The 19836-nt window shown below is 36.6% G+C and overlaps 1 protein-coding gene across 1 annotated transcript in view; it reads left to right on the top strand.

Annotated features, from left to right (window-relative positions):
- The window catches only part of LOC112681369 (unc-112-related protein-like), a 72718-nt gene extending 55331 nt beyond the window's left edge, over positions 1-17387 (top strand). Inside the window, exons 2-10 of the mRNA XM_025551633.1 lie at positions 13847-14080; positions 14174-14412; positions 14498-14682; positions 14760-14970; positions 15561-15739; positions 15814-16051; positions 16132-16350; positions 16484-16720; positions 16805-17387. Of these exons, the coding sequence (XP_025407418.1) occupies positions 13847-14080; positions 14174-14412; positions 14498-14682; positions 14760-14970; positions 15561-15739; positions 15814-16051; positions 16132-16350; positions 16484-16720; positions 16805-17005 (1943 nt within the window). The 3' untranslated portion in view covers positions 17006-17387. The remainder of the gene's footprint in view (positions 1-13846; positions 14081-14173; positions 14413-14497; positions 14683-14759; positions 14971-15560; positions 15740-15813; positions 16052-16131; positions 16351-16483; positions 16721-16804) is intronic.
- The last annotated feature ends 2449 nt before the right edge of the window (positions 17388-19836 follow it).

Raw genomic sequence — 19836 nt, 5'->3', positions numbered from 1 at the left:
CGTAGCACATAACGCGTGCCTGTTCACCAACGAGTGTACACCAAGCAGTGTGTACGTATTTAAATAAATGTTGTTGTATACAGCGTTAATATCGTTTCGCGATAACATTTCGCGTCCGTTTTACGCAAAAGTTTGACATTTGAACGGGTTGGCATTTGGTACGGTTATTCTGTTCTGCCCTTTGCCGAGCAGTTAATCACTAAAATGATCCAAACGACGATTTGTCGTCATTATTTTCGTGCAAAAATATTCGTTCGAGAACCGGACAACCGCCGCGTCCGCTACCCGAAGACTAATAGCCCATTAGTCCCCATGTAAATATGCGCGGTTCGCGATTTAACTTTATAAGTACAACCCGCACGAATCCATCAATAACGATTGCCGACGCGCTACGTCGAACCGTGTATATTTATGCACAGCGTTCAGGTGCGTAACTTATGGCTGTTGTGGGACCTCGCCCTTTATTTCGCGCGATAGGCCTTTTTTAATTCTTTTAAGCTGCAAACATTTTTTAATGTGGGTCAAATGTTACGGTAACGGGCTGCGCCTTTTATACATGTATATCTATCTATTGGTACGCTCTGTTGCTAATGTCGAACGATGCAGCCTTAGCAGCATATTACAATATTATTTGCCGACGGACGATACTTAATGTCGTCTTGCGACGAATACGTTGGCGCGACCCTAATGTTATTGTGCGCCGGCCAGAGTGTTTGATTTATTATTTTTTTCTGTTCGATCAATCGCGACTGTAAACTTTATATCGGACTAATAAAAGAACTTGTCTTCATTTCGAGTGTTGTCAAGCGCGCATGACACTTGAAAATATTTGATACTATTAACTATAACTGCTGTAATTTTCTGTTTCGAAACGACGACGGATTTATCATAAAGATATGACAAATTCAAGTGACTAAAAAGTTTTGTGTTTATGTCTCGTTAGCGTCTGACAGACGGACATCCATTTCATTTATTTTCGACGCGATTTGCATTTTAATTTAATGTTTTCGTAACGTTTCAAATGTGAAAAAATACATATATTGGAACTTTCAAGCGCACATAGTCTTACCGGCAGTATTAAATGGTACAACTATATAATATAATAATTGCATGTGGTGTTTGCAAATTTTTATCTAACGTCAATCGTGTAATTATTCGATTTATATACGTCTGTTTATAATTACAACGATGGGATACACCGAGGAGATATTTTATCGGGTTGCATAAACAAAACGCGTTCGATGAATTTTCATTTCCGCTAACGGTGAATTCAGAAACGTGTATTATAAATATTATAATAATAATAATATTATAATATTATTATATACGTTATACTATTGCAACCGTTGTCAGACGTTTCTCGACTTCAGGATAGTCGCGATGCAATACGTTATATACGGACCACACGGGATGAAAAATAAAATATAAAATAATAAGTGACAGGTATTTACGCCGTAGCTATACTATTATGTGCGTGGTGACTATAGCTTTTTTTTTTAGTTTTGTTTTGGACGCGACAGTTTTCGTAACATGATAACAATGCGTTTCATTCGAAGCCGCGACTGTTGTGTATAATGACGTTATCAGTTTCCTTTTTATTGAACTGTAAAGTCAAGGACGTCCCGTCAATCTCTCGTCACGCTCTTTCGTCCTGTATACCTATTTATTTTCTTATACCTAATATATATATATATATATGTATATATGTATCAATATAACAATACATGCGTTATACTACTATATATATATATTGTGCATTGTATTATATAATAAATTAATTATATATACAATATTTGTGTTATTGTTATAAGGACCGAAAAGGCGAAGACGATTATATAACGAAGCGGCAAGTTCACACCGTTATAAATTATCCACAGTTCCAATTGACAATAACTGCGACACGAAGAGTCACGCACATCTATTATTATTATTTTTATATCGTACAAAAACTATATAAATATATAACATACATGACATTACTCGACAATAATCCTTTCGCGACGTACAAGGTGCTACGTTGCATACACACACACACGACACATACACACGGAGCCGAACATGTATTATGTATGTACAGTATTACAATAATATGTGTTTGTGACAAAGCATGAATGACGATCCATAGGGGAGCACCTTTTCACGAAACCGAATGAAAGGGTTGAACGGAATAATATCACACAACCACAGAGTCTCATTCGCGGTCTATAAACACAACGGGAAACCCTTTGCCAGTTAAAAATATATGGCAATTGAAGTATATTTCGTTATAAATGGCGCGTGTCCTGCATGCGATCCGGCATCGAACTGTTATTTATTTTTAATTATACGGGCTAGGCACTTAAAAAACACATGCATTTTACGTATTACAAAAAAAAATATAAATTAATAAAGAAACGAATAAATTAATAACATGGGCATGGTGGTTAAGCGGACAGTTTGCGTAGCGAACTGTGACAAGGAAAGAGGTAGAAGACAAGTGTATGTTGCTGCGGGTTTTTTGAAATCGATCGATGAATGTATGGTGGTTGATTCGATCACACCAGGAAGCTGACTATCAGATGATTTTGAGTTGATTTAAGATTTACTGCTAAGGGATTCACAACCGCTAAAACAGTGACAACAAAAGGATAAAAAAAATTTGCTAAAATGAAGCCACTGAAGCTTATCTGTTGCACGCATTCAAGGTTATTAGAGTCACAACAATATTATATTACGTAGCAACATAGAGATCTATCCAAAAATCGAGTTAACTGTTGTACGAAATTTAATAATAACGATGCATAACGAGAGATCTTATTATAATATCTACGTCAAAGCTACGCGGTGACGACGTTAACAATATTACGCGACTTGACTAACGAGGTATAAGGTTAAAATAAACAATACGTAAGGATCTGTACCTGTACACACGTATTATAGATTTATAGTAAATCAAATGTTAGGTGACCTATCCTGTGCTTCTAAAATACGTTGTTCCACGTGTATTGTTAGTAATGACATTAATTACTCCCAAGGTTAAGCGGTTTTTGTTTCAACTGCGAATAAAAAATACTTTTATGTTTCACGCGTTTCGAATAATTTTCATTATTATTTTTTTTTCTCCTGCGTTATTAAAATATTTAATTCATTATCCACGCGCGTGCGCTCGCACGGCGAGCACAGCCAAGATAAAACAACAAGTCATTATGTACTCGCTGTAAGAATTATGAGAAAATCTTCGATGGAATGTATTTTGTACGGCGGTCGTTTGATTCCGGGGTCTGTCGGATATTTATATTCAAAATATGAAATCATGGTTGGGTTATTAGTTGAGCGTTGCCTGCCAAACGGGCGTGCGATAAATCACGCATAAAATCTATAGTATGCAGATTTCTTTCGCAATGACGATGTACGCTGCATGCCGCGGTTAAAATGCAAGTGAGGATATTATTCGAAATCGCTATTATTTTATTTTCTATAAACGGTTCTTACAAATATATTTCTAAACATGTATTTATAAAAATAGAAGCGTTGCAGACGCACGCGGTGTGTACTACGTTGTTTATTTGTATATACATATTATACAGACTGAACTAAGTGATGATTACATTTGACTACTTGGCGGTTAATAAATCCTTTTTGATCAGTTGTTATTTTGAAATTTAATTGCATATTTTACATCGTAAGATGTATATACCTATGACTCGACCGAAAGTAATAATAATAATTTTGTTTACATAAAAGGGTTATGGCGCAAAATTTAACATTGCGTTGACGGTAAGATTTTATTACGTGTTGATAGTGGTGTACTCGTATATTAATTGTGTGACGGCCAAACCGAAATCGTGTACGCAATTCGAGAGAATAGAGTTATATCGTTTTCGTGCGTTACACATAATATCAGCTGTAGATGAATAATTACCGACTGTTGGCCGTGTTCGAACGACCTTAATTATATTTTTGGACGTAAGGTTTCCACGCGCATCATGAGTTTTTCTAAAAAAATGTTATTATTATATCCATGCGCATAACGCGTGTACAGTCGCATAATACTATTTAATACTGACACGGTATAACAAATTGAAATCTAGCGTTACGTGAACGTTTAAACGAAAACCTATGCGCAACAGGGGCGGATCTTTGCGGGGGAGGTAACGTGGGGATCGCCTCCCCCCCTTGAGTATTTATTTTTTTTACAGATTTATTTAATTATTTTCTATATATTTTTGTAAATACAGAAGAAGTCGTTAATATGTTTGCAAATGAAAAAAAAAAGAAATGTTAAATTATTATTGTAATTAATATTTTTGAATAGTGAACTTTTATAGGTACTTAAATAAATACACCAAGTTAGTTATTTGTATTAAGCTTTGTGCTTATTTTTCAATAAATTGGTTAGATAACGGTCAAATATTCATTGTACTCTATATATCACTCATAAATATTCCTATTCGCCTCCCCCCCCCCTAAACCAGGCTTCAGATCCGCCCCTGATGAGCAATATGTGTTATTTGTACTGTACAGCAGTATATTTCGTCGAGCCAACATGTAATCATATTACTGTCGTGATTTTATTGCGAGCTGCACGTGGAGATGCCTTTGCGCCTCCTTCAATGTAATTATTATGCATACGTACCGAGTCAGTGGAATTCCTCAGACTGTCTCTGTTGCTGGTTCGATACGTGCTCGGCGCTGCGCGTAATGAGGCCGTACAAAATTCCGAACGAGAATGCACATGGAAACCATGCGTGGACAATTGCACGTATTCGATCACACGCGTAATAACTGTACGAGTTGTATTCACAGTACTCTCCCCCGACGTAAAAATCAATGAATCGACGATTTCGAATTTTGGTGCATCCATTTTAGTGAACGAAATCGATTATGTATCGAGAAAATTAATAAAACGACATGGGTAGGAAAGTATTGTTCCGCATTTCTGCAGGGATCGTTTGGTACATGTTTAGTGACATACAACAATGTTAAACTAAAAAACTGTCTTGTCGGAACGGTTAAATATTACGTTCCTCCGGAACGTGTGTGCGATGCGGCGGGTAACGGGAAAAATAGAGTAGACGATTGTTGTGAGTTGAGAAGCGTTGAGAATATTAATCCTAATAGAAACGGTTGACCGAATGACGCTGTCAATTTAGTAATTCTATTGAAGAATCGACAACTGCGGCGGCTTTGGAATGATAAAACAAAGGAGACTTTGTTGCTCCACTTACGATCAATTTGTTGGTGTAATAAATAAGTCGGGAAGGTAATTTCTGACGCGGTGCGCGCACGAGCGGACTAGATAATGGCTGGTGGATGAGGGCGAGAGGACGCTATATTGGCTGAACGTTATATTTATTATGAATGATGGATGACCTTGTCGCCAGATGTACCTTTATTTCATCGTAGCGGGAAGGAAAGTAATTTCCGTTCCGAATAAAAATTGAGAATTAGACGGCGACGTACACACATCTATTTATATATTATGGAATTACAGTAGCTATGATAATATATACATAATATAATGTACGCATGCTGTAGTTTCCCTCGTTGGCGTATATAAGTCACAAGCACAATTATTCCGAATGAAAAGAAAGAAAATAAATAACGCGTAGGCTTGCCCTAGTTCACGATGTGGGTGTATTTGACACCGTTGCAAAAACTATTGCTATAACATACGGTAATCATATCATAGATTGTAACTTTTTAGTTAACACATGCCGATGAGTGCAAGAAATATAAAAATCTCGCCCGTTTCGGCAACGACAGCATATTATAATGTTACAGAGGGTGGACGCTTGTTGCGCGGAAAACGTCTCTCGTGAGGTAGTCCATCGAAGTTTACCAGGAGCAGCTGCAATGTAGGTACACGTGTGGTATGCCGGGGTATGCTATCTACAAAGAAATGACTACTTGTTTATCGTATGCTGTCTATGCGAAAAATGTATTCCTAACTTATTTGAACTTTTAGTTTCACAGTTGGCGTTGAAATTATAATGGTCTTACACGAATGTGTTTTTTAAATCTTTTAAAAAACTTTCGAAAACATAGGTCGGATGAGCTTAACGTCACCATTCTTCCTTCGATTGCCTTCCGACGAGTGGGTTTGTTTCTCCACGCGATCGTACGCGATATTACTTTTACGTGTCTCCGCAGCACTCGATTCAATTTATGTTTGAACACCTGTACGTGGGTTTTTGATGTTCTTGCTGAGGTTAACGGTTTGGCGAAGAAAACTGTAATATATCTATTAAAGTCGTGTACGCTCGTCCATTCGTCCGAACTACCCTGGTTCTATTTTTTGAATTATTATATCGGTAGCAATGCGACACCAATAAATCGACAGTGGATAGCGCACGACACCGCGGCGTATTATGTCAGCTGGTCGAAAAGTCGTGTGAAAGAAACGCGGCGGGTTAGCTGCGTGTCCGTCGGCCGGCGTAGGCGTACATAATACTACAACGTTGGTCGACGCGAAGTCGGTAGATAATCACATCGTACAATAATACCATTACAAATCCCGGCTAATTACTATTGCGTTATTATATTATTATTATCTATTAGCGGCGGCGGCGACATAACCAGTCATTAGTTTCACTTGTTCCCTCCCGACTTTTCTTCCGCTACCTCGGCCCCACCGAAACCGATCATCTTTTCCCCCTGGCAAGGATCGCGGTGGTGGCGTAAACGCCGCGCGTTTAGAACATCATCGCTGTGGGTGGTTGCGAGCGTTTACGACGCAACATTATACACAACGTTAACGTATACATACATCGCATGTTTTTTCTCTTTAGCTCTTTTATACTTGTATAAATATATTTTATATACGACGGCTATTGTGTAGTGTACCGACTCCGAAAATGTAAATATTGTACCATATAAATTACGTTGTACGTGTGCGGTGCCCGATGAATCAGGATCGAATCCGGTATGGGACCGATAGAGTTAGCAACGAAGGAGTAACAGAAAAAAAAATAATAAAATACTTTTCCAGTAAACAATAGGTCTTTTTAATAACAATCGTTTACGGGGTCCAAGAAACCGCTTCGTAAACAACGTGGCACACAATTGTGATGATGACAACCTATTATTAATATAAGTATTTAATGTTATTGTAAGTCGTCTAAATAAATAAAATAAAATCAACACTGTCCGTTTTCAAACCTGAACAGATTGTAGTGTACCACTTTTGAATGACGCTTGAAATATATGTCTTGGGTTATATATATATATATATATCAATCGAACGTTTTTATATAATAATAACATGTACCTACTATTATTACTTATGCATATTATTACTTATCTGTATTACGGTTCATTCATAATATTTTAATGGAATTATTTTTTTTCCCTGGGCGAAGAGAATTAATGACATATGAATAACTAAATCGTTATCTTCTTTTTAAATAACTCAAGTGCGTATGTGTGTACATTATACTGTACGATAAATGTCCGTCTATACCAAAAATGTAGAACAATATATCATTATAATGAGAATTTCTATAATCAAAACCATTTATCGGATTTCGGTCCAACGAGTGGGATTCAAACGAAAAGTAATCTAATTTCAGTACATATAATATGTTATGATTTATTGTAACGTTTCTTGTCATTACGACTCATCCACTCGAGTTATCAAAAAATACACGTTCACATGCACACGCTTACACGATTTATCCATTGAGAACAATAACACATGATTCAGGGGATGATTAATGAGGAGTGTATTACCTGCGTGTAATTGTCGTAAGGAAGACTTAGTGTATAATATAATGAGGTGGTACTTAATGATGATGTGTTCTATAGATTTACTTCGGTATACATTTTTTACGAAATACATTATAATTGTTCGAAAATCGTCGTTATTTTTAATACGATTTGCCCACATCATTCTTCGGACAAGTTAAGTAAAACAATCGTTGTCGACGCTGAGCTGCGTCATCTAGCATTGATTACGTATTATACATGCTAATTATATACTACACGCTCCTGTGTAAGCAATGGTCGTAGTTGCATACATAAATATACTATATTATTATAAACGAATATCCTTATAGATTATTTAAATAATTTACTTGAACAAATTTTCATCGCCGCGTAATATATTTTATCCGAATTAGATATCAATTTATATCGTTATTAATGAGCTCACGCTAACCGTATCGTACACAACTCGTTCTGGGTGTGCGTGAAAACACAATTGCGTCATTAAACATAGTTACTAAGTACGTTAAATTATCATTTTTTTTACTTAGCACAGTGGCGTCGCATTACCATTTTTACCCGCTACCAATGAGTTATGACGAAATATAACGCGCGCAGATATGACGTTTAACACAGCTCATACATAATTCAGAGTGTACATTTAATAACGACCACGAGCATATGCAATGAGTTTTTATATATATTTTCTTTACCGATTGAAAAATATCATTATTCATTACCATACAACGATTTAGTGTTGTACGGTTCACCGTCGAGGAAACCTGAACGATTCCGATGGCGACGTCGACGACGACGGATGTGACGGATACGTAATGGAAATTCGAATCGTATACGCATTATGTTTCCGGCGGAACTCTTGTTTAAAATGGAGAAAAAAGTAGCACCGAGAATGAGCGACGGTAGTTTTTTTGGCAACGCGGCCGACAAACGGCGCACTGCTATAAATACAACAATGTACATTATATTCAATCGACGTACGTGATGTTGTGATACAACCGTCGTGCACAGACGTCCGTCGTCGAAATAAACGCGCGTACATTACACGCTTATACATGTATTATGTGTCGCGTAAAATTATGCAAAACGTTCACGAACTTCTGTGAAGTCACCGCCGAGGTTTTTCGAGCACCTCCCGCCCGCCTCGGACGAAATCTTCTCCGTTTATGCCGTGAAATCAACTCGTGTGGATCTGGCCGGGCCCATTCATGGCAAATCCGAAAAAATCAAGATAACGCGCGTGTTCCAAGCGAGCACCCCCGCGGGTTTTTGACCTATTCGTGGGAATCGTACTTGGTCGCGATCGCGGTCACAATAGACTCGTCTCATGGACACATAATTTAAGTATACAATATGGACAGGTAATTTTGTCGAAAATCGTAAAAACAATGGTGACCACCGGGAGACCACAGCAGAGAAGAGCGGGGAAAAAAAATGAAATTAAAACGACTGTTACCGCGGTGAACTATCATTTATATACTTAATAATAAGCCACCGCATACACGTGTTGGTAACTAACATTATTGTACTCTGAACGAATCCGGGGATCGAAACCAAAATCGCTCTGCTCCTAAATTTGATCCTTTCATGTACCGCAAGCTGCAGAACGGAATACAGAGTTAGCTACCCGTTTGTCGGATGTGCGCACCAAAGTCCTGTATTATGTGTGTTCTATAATAATAGGGAGTCCGGATGTAATTCAGTCATTGTTACAATGCTCCAAGACGTATGTGCACAAATCAAAACTGGTTTCAAGTATACGTGTGTAAGTGTGTGTGTGTGTGTGTGTGTGTGTGTGTGTGTGTGTTTGAATTGGAAAATGAATGGCCTCGTTGATTACGAACGTATTGACATTTTCCTGAAACGAAATCACGGATTTTGTGTTGAATTAACGTTGCATTTCATAAAAAATATCGAATACCCAAAATAAATCATTACTATTATTATCGGGTGTTTCTATTTTATTTATTTTTTCGTTAACATTTTACCGTTATTACTGTTGTTATTATTATATTCGTGTGTCACATAATAATATTTGTCCGTTGTCGGCCGTCCCTCAGAAGAAATCTCGCTAGGAGAATTAATATAATAACCCACCGCACTCAGGCTTTTGGGGCGTATTCGTATTTACTCCATTTATTATCGTCTATATGCGTCGTATCCCTTTTCCGGTGGTGGACCTATTTGTATCATTATTTTTACTTCTCTCTCTCTCTCTTTCTTTCTCTCTCCTGACGTGTACGACGAATTATCATCGCAGTCGTTGTGCACCGCGCATTTATACGAAATACATGTTTTTCGTTGCGAGTTAAATTCTCGCCTGCATAGTGTGCGCCCCTCCGACCGTGTCTATGGACAGCTTCACTGCATCAACGGCTGGCGAAATCGTTCGGACATCGAATCTTTCGGCCCACTAACCGCGATGGGGTGACCGTCGAACTGCAGTTTATTGTACCGATCGACGGAATGACACACTGTTCGACGGCTTTCCGGTCTTAATATAATATATTTGTATACGTGCATCCGATCGTAATTCGTTCCGACGATAACCCCGGCCGAGTTATAAAACTCATTTAACTGCAGTGCACACGCGCGAATTATAACTGTATGACGCACGAAACATCGAACGCGGTCGTTATAAATTGCGTTTTGCAAACGTCGATGTAAATAATACGTAATCAAAGTTAGACGAACTACTTCGATCTAATAGTTCATGGCTTCAGCATCTTGGTGTCCCTTTTTTTACAAATCATAATATACGAATCGTAACGGCTGCTGACTATTAATATTAATTAATTGTACATCGCAACATAGTATTACGGTAACTATAATAATGTTTTGAATATAAATAGGGGTAGTACAATAACAATAATCATTCAAAACGTTTCAAGCTCTGCTCACTCATATTGTTTTGAAAACATCATTGAACTATACGAGTTGGAACGAAGTTTTTAATTTAAATTTTTTTTTTCGTGCCGCCCAATAACGATAGCAGCCTTGTGTTTCAATTGTTGTTTGAAAACAACTCGATGTAGTAGTGTATCTTTTGGAATTTTCCGTAAAAACCGACAGTTTATAAGAACTACACGCATTACCCGGATATCACAACCAAAACCAAAACAGTATTTAACCATATCGACTATTTCATTTGTCGAGTTGTGAATCGAAGATGGTCGAAAAAATGGTTCGAGGATAGCCGTCTAACTTTGGCGGCCACGAACCGCAATATTTCGCGCGCACATAGGCGGTAAGCGTCGCGGTGCGCGTAATATGCATTGTACGTTATAAATGTATTTGTTTCGCGTGAAACCGTATGTTTACACACGTACAGTGCAGCGACACAAGGCCGTGTGACGACGACGACGTTATTTTCGTTTCTTAACGTTTTCCCCTTATAACTTTATAATACGTTTTCTAATTTATATAAATACATAGTACAATGCTACGTTGAATAATGAGTCGGCAAGGACAACGGGCGGCGGCGAAACGGCCGGATCGACTCCCGTATAAGGCCGGTTCGCAGGTGCAGCTTTCTCATTGGCCGCGGACGGATGCCGCGCGGTCTCGACGATCGTTGTAACACGTCTCGCGCGACTCTGCGGATAGCAGAAAAACACGCGTTTCCTCGGCCAAGCGGTGAGGGTAGCTATGGTCGCGGTCACGTGTATCTGGGGAAGGGGGGGGCGCACACTTCCATACATCACCCCGGTGCTAATATCTCATAACGTGGTGTGATGCACGCGCCGTCGAAGTGAACCGATTTCCGCGTCTTTGGTCCAGGGGAAGTATTGACATATACCGACGTACCGTGTGGCGCTGACCTGGACGCATATGACTTGTTTTTTTGTTTCGCGTGAAATCGGAACTTCAAAAAATACAAAAAAAAAAAAAAAAAAAAAAACCTTATCCCCTCCGGTAGACTGGACAACATACCGCGGGTAACGCACCGGCCATTGTGTGGCCTACGGATAGGTACCCCGGCGACGACGGATGAAAAACAGTACGCGCGCGCGGAGAAGACACCACGCGCAGCCGACGAAACACAGCAGAGAAAGTCCGCCAGGAGCGGAGACGGTCGGCGGCAGCGGACGGCCGCACGAAGAATTCAGTTTCCATACATGGCGTTTGCTTACGGTAAAATCAGTGGCAACGGCAGGCAGCACGACCATGTGTGTAAATTGTTATAATGCGTATTATTATTACCTTACCGGACCAAAGACGTTTTATTCTGTGTCACGCACGCGCACGCACGCACAGATGCTGTCTCTGTAAAGCAAATAGTACGATACGTGTATTATATTTTTAACCATATGACGTGACGATGACTTCAACGCAGAGACATAATGAGGATGTTGACGTGTCATCGTCGCGGCCGTGCTCGCGCTAAGGCCAGGCCACGACGACGTTTTCTGTACTTAGCTTCCGTTTCGTCTTTGCTCGAAGGGGGTTTTCGAAAAAAAAAAAAAACGCAACAGCTCATAAATTTTCGCGCGCGAGTCGCGATTCTGCGGCGCCTGTAATAATAAAACCACAAAACCACATTTCATCGCTACACAGAAACCGCGATAACATCACGAAGTCTTTGCACTCAAATTAACATCTTGCCGCTCACCAATACAACTATATATATATATGTGTGTGTGTGTGTGTGTTTACAATTATATTAAATATTTGTAACATAAACGTGATAATGTTTTTATATTAAACGTACGCACATTTTTTCACAACCACTCGAGTTACAACACGATGTTTGAAAATGTCCCTACTAACAACGCACAATACGACGTTATGTATTAATTGGAACTAATTTAAAACTGCAAACGACGACCTTAGTTAACAAATAATTAAACTCGTCGAAGTTGCATAATTAATCGCAATAAACCCATACGGTGTAGTTAGTCGTATAGATACAATATGCAAAGAACACACGACCTGCCCTATTAAATACGACTATGAGTTACATAAATAGGCATATATGTCTTTAGAAAGTATATGCCACCGCGGTATGTAGATACATTTAAGTCCAATATGTTTTATATTTGATAGCATGTCTGCGTGTTTATGAAAATAAATGTAATACCATTTATAATATTCAAAGTTTTGATCAATGTTTCAAATAATATCAATACGCGAAAATACTCAAATTTTCCTTATTGTTTGAAGCTTAAATTAACGTTTAAATACCAGTGTTTAAGTAAAACGAACAATAAATTCGTTTTATTTAATTGCGTTTTTTATTTTAACTTGTAAAATGGTGGTTGTCTATAGGTGAAATGAGGCGTAGTACATTCCTCAGAGATGAAATACATTTTAATGAGTATTCCTCGGAATGTTGAGTTGAGAGGTACACAATGATGACAGTCACATATTATACGTAGTAGATTAAACACAGATGGATGGGTTCAAATAAGTATAACGATTGTGCATATTACCGATAAATGTTTGACGCGGGTCGTTAAGTGAAAAAAAAAGACGTTTTAGTTCTCAAAACGATGACCTTGTAAAGGAATGCATTAGTTACTTATTTGTTACTATACTTTTTAAGTAGTCGTATATGATGTATTATTCTAAATATATTGTGTGGCTTCTTGTTGATCGAATTGTTTTTTTTAAAACCGAAAGGAATTTATTGAACTGTGTTTAAAACGTCAATTAATTTAGTTCGTATAAAAACAGCGAGTCTAATGATTAATAATCTTAATATTTACAAATTGAATGTCAAATCGTTAACATTAATAAACATAAATTGATGGCGACAATTTTGATTGTTAGATATGACGTTGCTCGCATATAACTCGTGAAAGTTTTGAATCGTAAATTGACTTATCCAAATGCGATAATATAGAAAATATTAATACTACTTCTTCTACTTCACAAGGAAAATGTTCGAGCTTGAACTTTCAGTAAAAAATTTAATATCTTTGTACATGAGAATAGAATTGTACGTATATGTTCAATTAGTAAACAGTAAAACAGTTATTCATAATTATGACGTTGGGAACGCAGACTTTTTAATTACGTCGTCCTAACGAAAGTCACCTTGTCCCGCAAATGAAATATGTATAGAAACGATAAAAAAATTATAAGATTGCATGCAATATTTTATAGACATAACTAATTTCGAAAACGTCCGTTTGTTACACAGATATCGCTATGGACTGGTCGGATCACGCTCTATGGTGGCCTAATCGCAATTCATGGCTTACCAGGACACGGTCAACGTTGGACCAATACGGAGTTCAAGCAGACGCCAAGCTGCAATTTACCAGAATGCATAAAACTGCACGCATCCAGTTGCCCGATCTCCGGTACGTGGATATGCGCGTGGATTTTTCCATTAAAACGTTCAACGCCGTCATACAGATATGCAAAGAGCTCAGTGAGTATTTCTTTTCGTGGCATATATATTATTTAATATTATGTATGCTATAAAATTATTTATTTTAACAAAATTTGTTATTACTTCGCGTAGACATCAGACACCCGGAAGAATTGTCCCTGAGTAAGCCGCTGGAAGCCTATCACCTGAAGCACAACATGAAGGAAATGCAATATAATGGTGGTCAAACGCCTTCGGCCGATACCAATTCATTTTCCGTAAACAATCATAGCCCGGCCGGTTCCACGGGCAGCCTGGACATGACGTCTTCTTCGCCGTTCATATGCGCTCCGCTAAAGCATCATTCTACGCCCATCAGTTCACCGGTGTCTGTTAGTATTGTATTATATTTACCGCAATCAGCTGCAAGTTTGTTTGGTATATTTGATTTTTTTTTTTTTTTTTATCGTTTCATAGCAAAACGGTACTTGGAAAAAAGGATACAGTAAACCGGAAATGAATGGTAACGTCACGTCATTGGAAATGCTGAACGGATCGCTCGATACATCGTTGGCCAACAGCCCGTTTTCGCCAAACCAAGAGGTGCGAAACAAAGTTCTAAAACCCAAATCGTTGGTGGAAAAAGCTAGAATGAATGTAGCGTAAGTATAATGGCTTCGTAGCTTTTAATAAAGGTAGTCACACTTTATTTATAAAATGTTGTTTTTTTCCAATACAGATGGTTAGATTCTTCATTGTCGATCATGGAACAAGGTGTCAGGGAATATGACTTATTGAAATTACGGTTCAAATTCTATTCTTTCTATGATTTAAATCCCAGGTTAGATGCTGTGCGCATCAATCAAATTTACGAACAGGCTAAATGGAGTTTACTTAGCGGAGAAATCGATTGTACTGAGGAGGAAGCTCTTATGTTTGCTGCACTACAGGTAAAACAATGTTGCAATAAACTCGTCACATTTAATGGCATGGTCCATTTAAAAATATAAGTTTTTAAATTTTATCAATATAAAATTTTTGAAAGTTCGATTAGCGTGATTTGTTTCTTTTCACTTCAGATAAAACAAATAAAATCTATCGTATACTAAAAGAACGATATTAAAACATTTCGTTATACCAATGACAACACTATGTATATGATATTTTACATAAAATGAGTTTTTTCTATCAAAATATTTGTTATCTGCTTGCGCACAAAGTATATTTTCTGTACAATAACCTAAAATTAATTATTTCCCCTCCAAATTGGATATATTATTTAGTATTTTTATAAAAATCAACCATATTAAAGCTCTACTCAATAACACGTATCTCATAAAAATTTTAGTAAATACACTAAATTTTAAACAGCAACCAAATTTAAACTTGATAAAATATGAGATGTATAATATTTGTTAATATTTATTCAGTTTTTTTCACTTTCCTGAGCATTTGGTGAAATGTTGACATATGGTATTGTCATTAGTGTAACTATTCGTAAAAATATGTGAACAAACGTATTAATATTTTTAAATTTTAGGTTCAAATAAATTTAAAAGCAAGTGTGCCACAACCACTTATTGAGTCGGCCGGTGGAGATGACGATATTGATGCTGCTTTGTCAGATCTTCAAATTACTCTCGAAGGGTTCCAACCTCCCAGCAATATGGCCAACTTGAATCACGCACCAGAATTATCCGACTACTTGCGATTCTTGAAGTGAGTATATATTAAGCACGGTTCAAACGAAACACTTGAAATGAGTGGAATAAATAATTTGTGATTTTTCGTAGACCCAAGAAATTTACACTGAAAGCATTCAAACGGTATTGGTTCACTTGTCGAGATTTGCATTTGAGGATGTACAAGTCGGCGGAAGATTTCGAAGTCGGTGCTTTGCCCATACACAGCGTCAGTCTGAGGGGATGCGAGGTGACGCCTGATGTGAACATATCACAGAACAAGTTTGGTATAAAACTGGAAGTGCCAAGTGCAGATGGCATGACCGAAATGTGCATCAGATGCGAAAGCGTAAGTTTCGGGATGGATACCCGCTAAAAAAATATTATTGTGTTATAAAATTACCAATCACAACTTTGTCCGCCGTTCAGGAGGAACAGTACGCTAAATGGATGGCCGCGTGCAGACTGGCGGCTAAGGGGCGCCCGTTGTCCGATCACACTTACGAGTCCGAAGTGAAGTCCATCAAAGCGTTCCTCGAGATGCAACACCCGTCGGTCACGCAGTCACCGGTCATCAGCCCGTCGTCGTTGGACATTGCCGTCGAGGATTACGTGCCGCACAGATATTCCAAAAAGCTTAAGGGAAAGGTGCGTCAATCAGCACGTTAATTGATAACGTGATGACGAAATAACTCGTCGATGCTGTCGAAACGTGACATGTTTTCGTCCGGTTTTTTGCGTGTTTCATTAATTGTTTTCATTTCTATCTGCCAACTCGCAGCTGGTCCAGCGCATTCTCGAGGCGCACGCGAACCTAAAAGACCTCACTCTGATGGAAGCCAAGATGAACTACATCAAAGCGTGGCAGTCGCTGCCCGAGTTCGGCATCTCTCTATTCGTCGTCAAGTTCATGGGTCACAAGAAAGAAGAGCTCCTGGGAATCGCGTACAACCGATTGATGCGCATGGACATCACAACCGGGGATCATATAAAAACTTGGAGATACAACACGATGAAGGTACTGCATTTGCGACGACAGTGCTATTGACGCGTCGGTAGATTCGGTACGGTTATTAATGTTTTACGTTTTATTTGCGTTCAGGCGTGGAACATCAACTGGGAAGTGAAGCACATGATGGTGCAGTTCGAGGAGGGCAACATAATATTTGCCTGTCAATCGGCCGACTGCAAGGTGATTCACGAGTTCATCGGTGGGTACATATTCTGTTCGATGCGTTCCAAAGAGGTGAACCAATCGCTGAACGAGGAACTGTTCCACAAACTGACCGGTGGCTGGTCATAAACTGATGCCACGTAGCGCGCCGCGGAGACGAGAGAACGAGCGTCGTCCTCGTCCTTCGTGGTTATAACAACACACACCCTGTAGACGGGAGCAAACGAGATAACGTTTTATATGTACATAATATTACGCGTGTGTTTACTTATGTACTTTCTTCCCGTGTTCACCGTACAACCTCGGTGACGGCAATTCATTATGATAAGTGCATAATTTAGGAAATCTGTTTATTTCCTTGTTTTAATTTAATTTTTTCTTTCTTTCATATGTTTTATTAACAAACGACGTCGAGTATCTCACCCGCTTATTGGTATATTTATGTACAACGTTTTAAAAACGAATATATTATTATTATTGTTTATTTTCGTTGTGTAATATTAAAATAAAAAAAAACAACAAAGTATTATAACATGTAAATCTAATGTAATTTAATATTGTGTTTTAAGAGTACTAAGAAGTACGATTTTAGTATAAAAACAGAGCTGAATCGAGCTCGGCGATTTGTAATACTCGGTAAATAGCAACGAACTGCTAATAATAATAAACTGATTTTACTATGTGAAATGCTAGCAGACCGCTAAAAATTGATTTAGACGAATAAGATGTGTTTCTTCCGTTCGTTTGGATTCTGTACGATCGTTAATGACTAACAGTAATGCTACGTATTATAATATAATAATATTGTTTAGGATATTCTGCGATAGTCGTTACATTATTAAACGTGAAGAAATGTATTATTAAAATTATTATTATTATTATAACTTTTACCATATTATTATTATTATTATTATTACTATTATTATTGTATAACACAACCGAAGGCGCGGAGACACGGGCCGAGATTGTTTAAATATGTATTAAGACCGTTATCATTTTGTATTTGTTCATTTAAATTTTAAGCTACAAATTAACAGACAGGGATAGTAATTATTTTAGCATTATGTTTCAACGGCATAACTTATATTATTTTATACACACTAGTTTGTTGTGTAATGGAAATTTTTTGACTTAACAGTAATATTGTGTTGAATATTCATACTTAGATGTACACTTGATTAATAAGTGCCGTATATTAAACGTGTATACGGTACTGCATTATTTATACATGACACTTTATTATGTATATGCATAAATATGTGTTATAAAATGGATAGAGAAGAAAAATTATTTGATGACTAAGCACCATAAGTGTTTATAAAAATTGTTTTTTTTTCTTTTAAATTTTACTATTATAATACAGATATAATATTTTATTTTTAGTTCATAGGCATAATTTTATAATTTAAACGGTGCTTTATACCAAAATCTTCTTTATAACACTGTTATATAACATTGTAACTTAATTGTTGTTGTCCTAATTTTGTTTTAGTTTGTGATTTTTTTTTTTTGTAAATATTATATTATTTTATTTTATAATATTATGTTGAAAAACTTCTATTAAAAGGAACATCAATTAACATATTCAAAAGTATTTTTGAACCTTGCATTTTATTAATACCAACTCGTGTGTCGCGGTAATTAAATATTGTCATCTGATATCTATTATCGCGTATAAACCAATTATCGACCTACCAAACGAATTCCAAAAATAAAACGATTAAGTACTTAATACGTTTAATTGTATTTAAATTAATACGTTTCTTGATCATAATGACGTGTTGTTTGGATGTAATAATATTTTTCAATAAGCCAATGGTTCATTTCACGTTATAATAGTTACTTTTATTTTTGTATAAAAAAAAAAAAAAAAAAAATGTATTAAAATATATTGCTCGCGTGTTGCCGTTGAAAATATTGTTAATTCGACTATGTGCATTTAAAAGTTCTGTCGTTCACGAATGAAACTGTTCGAAATTCAAATTCTATAATAATCTACGATTCGCTTAATTATCACGAAATTATTTAAAATTAAACTATACACATTTTATAAATTAATTGCTATAGGTAGAACACCGATTGAAAATATATATATTTATATAAAATTTTGTAAGAACTGAACTTGCACAAAGTATATTTTTTTCTGTCTACAAACGCTAAAATGTTTATTGTATTGTATTGATGTATAAGATATTGTAAATATATTTACATGGAAGTAAATACTAACGAGAACCTATGGGTACAATTTGTGAACAAAAAATTCTTTTAAATAATTGATAAGATACAAATGTAGCGTAAAAAAAATCCAATAAACTGTATTTATAATATTTATGTAAGAATCCGATTCCTTGATATGTACATTTTTTGTTAAAAAAAACCCCTATCAAGCATGGCCGGTAATGTTTCTGATGGTATTTTATACAACTACATCTGAATATTGTCATACCATAAGAATTATTTATTTACGTTTATTTGTAATTTAATGGAATCAAAAAAACTCACTTTTAATTGTGAACGTTTAGAAATTATTTCATTGTGAAAAATTCAAAATACCGCATTGTTAATATCTAGGTTCATTTATTTTATTTATATTCGTTTAAACTTATTAATTATATATAATAGTATGTACATTTTTCGAGAATTCAACTCTAATAAATAAATAACTAACCAATAAAAATGTATCTAATTGTTTGTCGATATGTGTTCTTATAATTGATTAAATCGTAAATGAATTAATGGTATTTTAATATCTTATTATAATGCATTAAGAACGTGTCTCCGAGGAATAACTTAAACGATTCAATATGTACAACCGTACGAGTTCTCGCGAAAACCAACCAACATTATTATTATGTCTGTGTGTTTTCTTGTACATCGTTAAGTTATAAATATTACGTTAGCCTATAATACGTATGATAATATATGAATAATGAAATAGAAGATCACTGATGTGAGTTAAC

This window comes from Sipha flava, unplaced genomic scaffold (genome assembly GCF_003268045.1).
Source record: "Sipha flava isolate LNK unplaced genomic scaffold, YSA_version1 102_pilon_pilon, whole genome shotgun sequence".
Lineage (NCBI taxonomy): Eukaryota > Metazoa > Arthropoda > Insecta > Hemiptera > Aphididae > Sipha > Sipha flava.
Note: the sequence above shows the minus strand (reverse complement) of the source record. Positions and strands in the feature narration are given on the sequence as shown.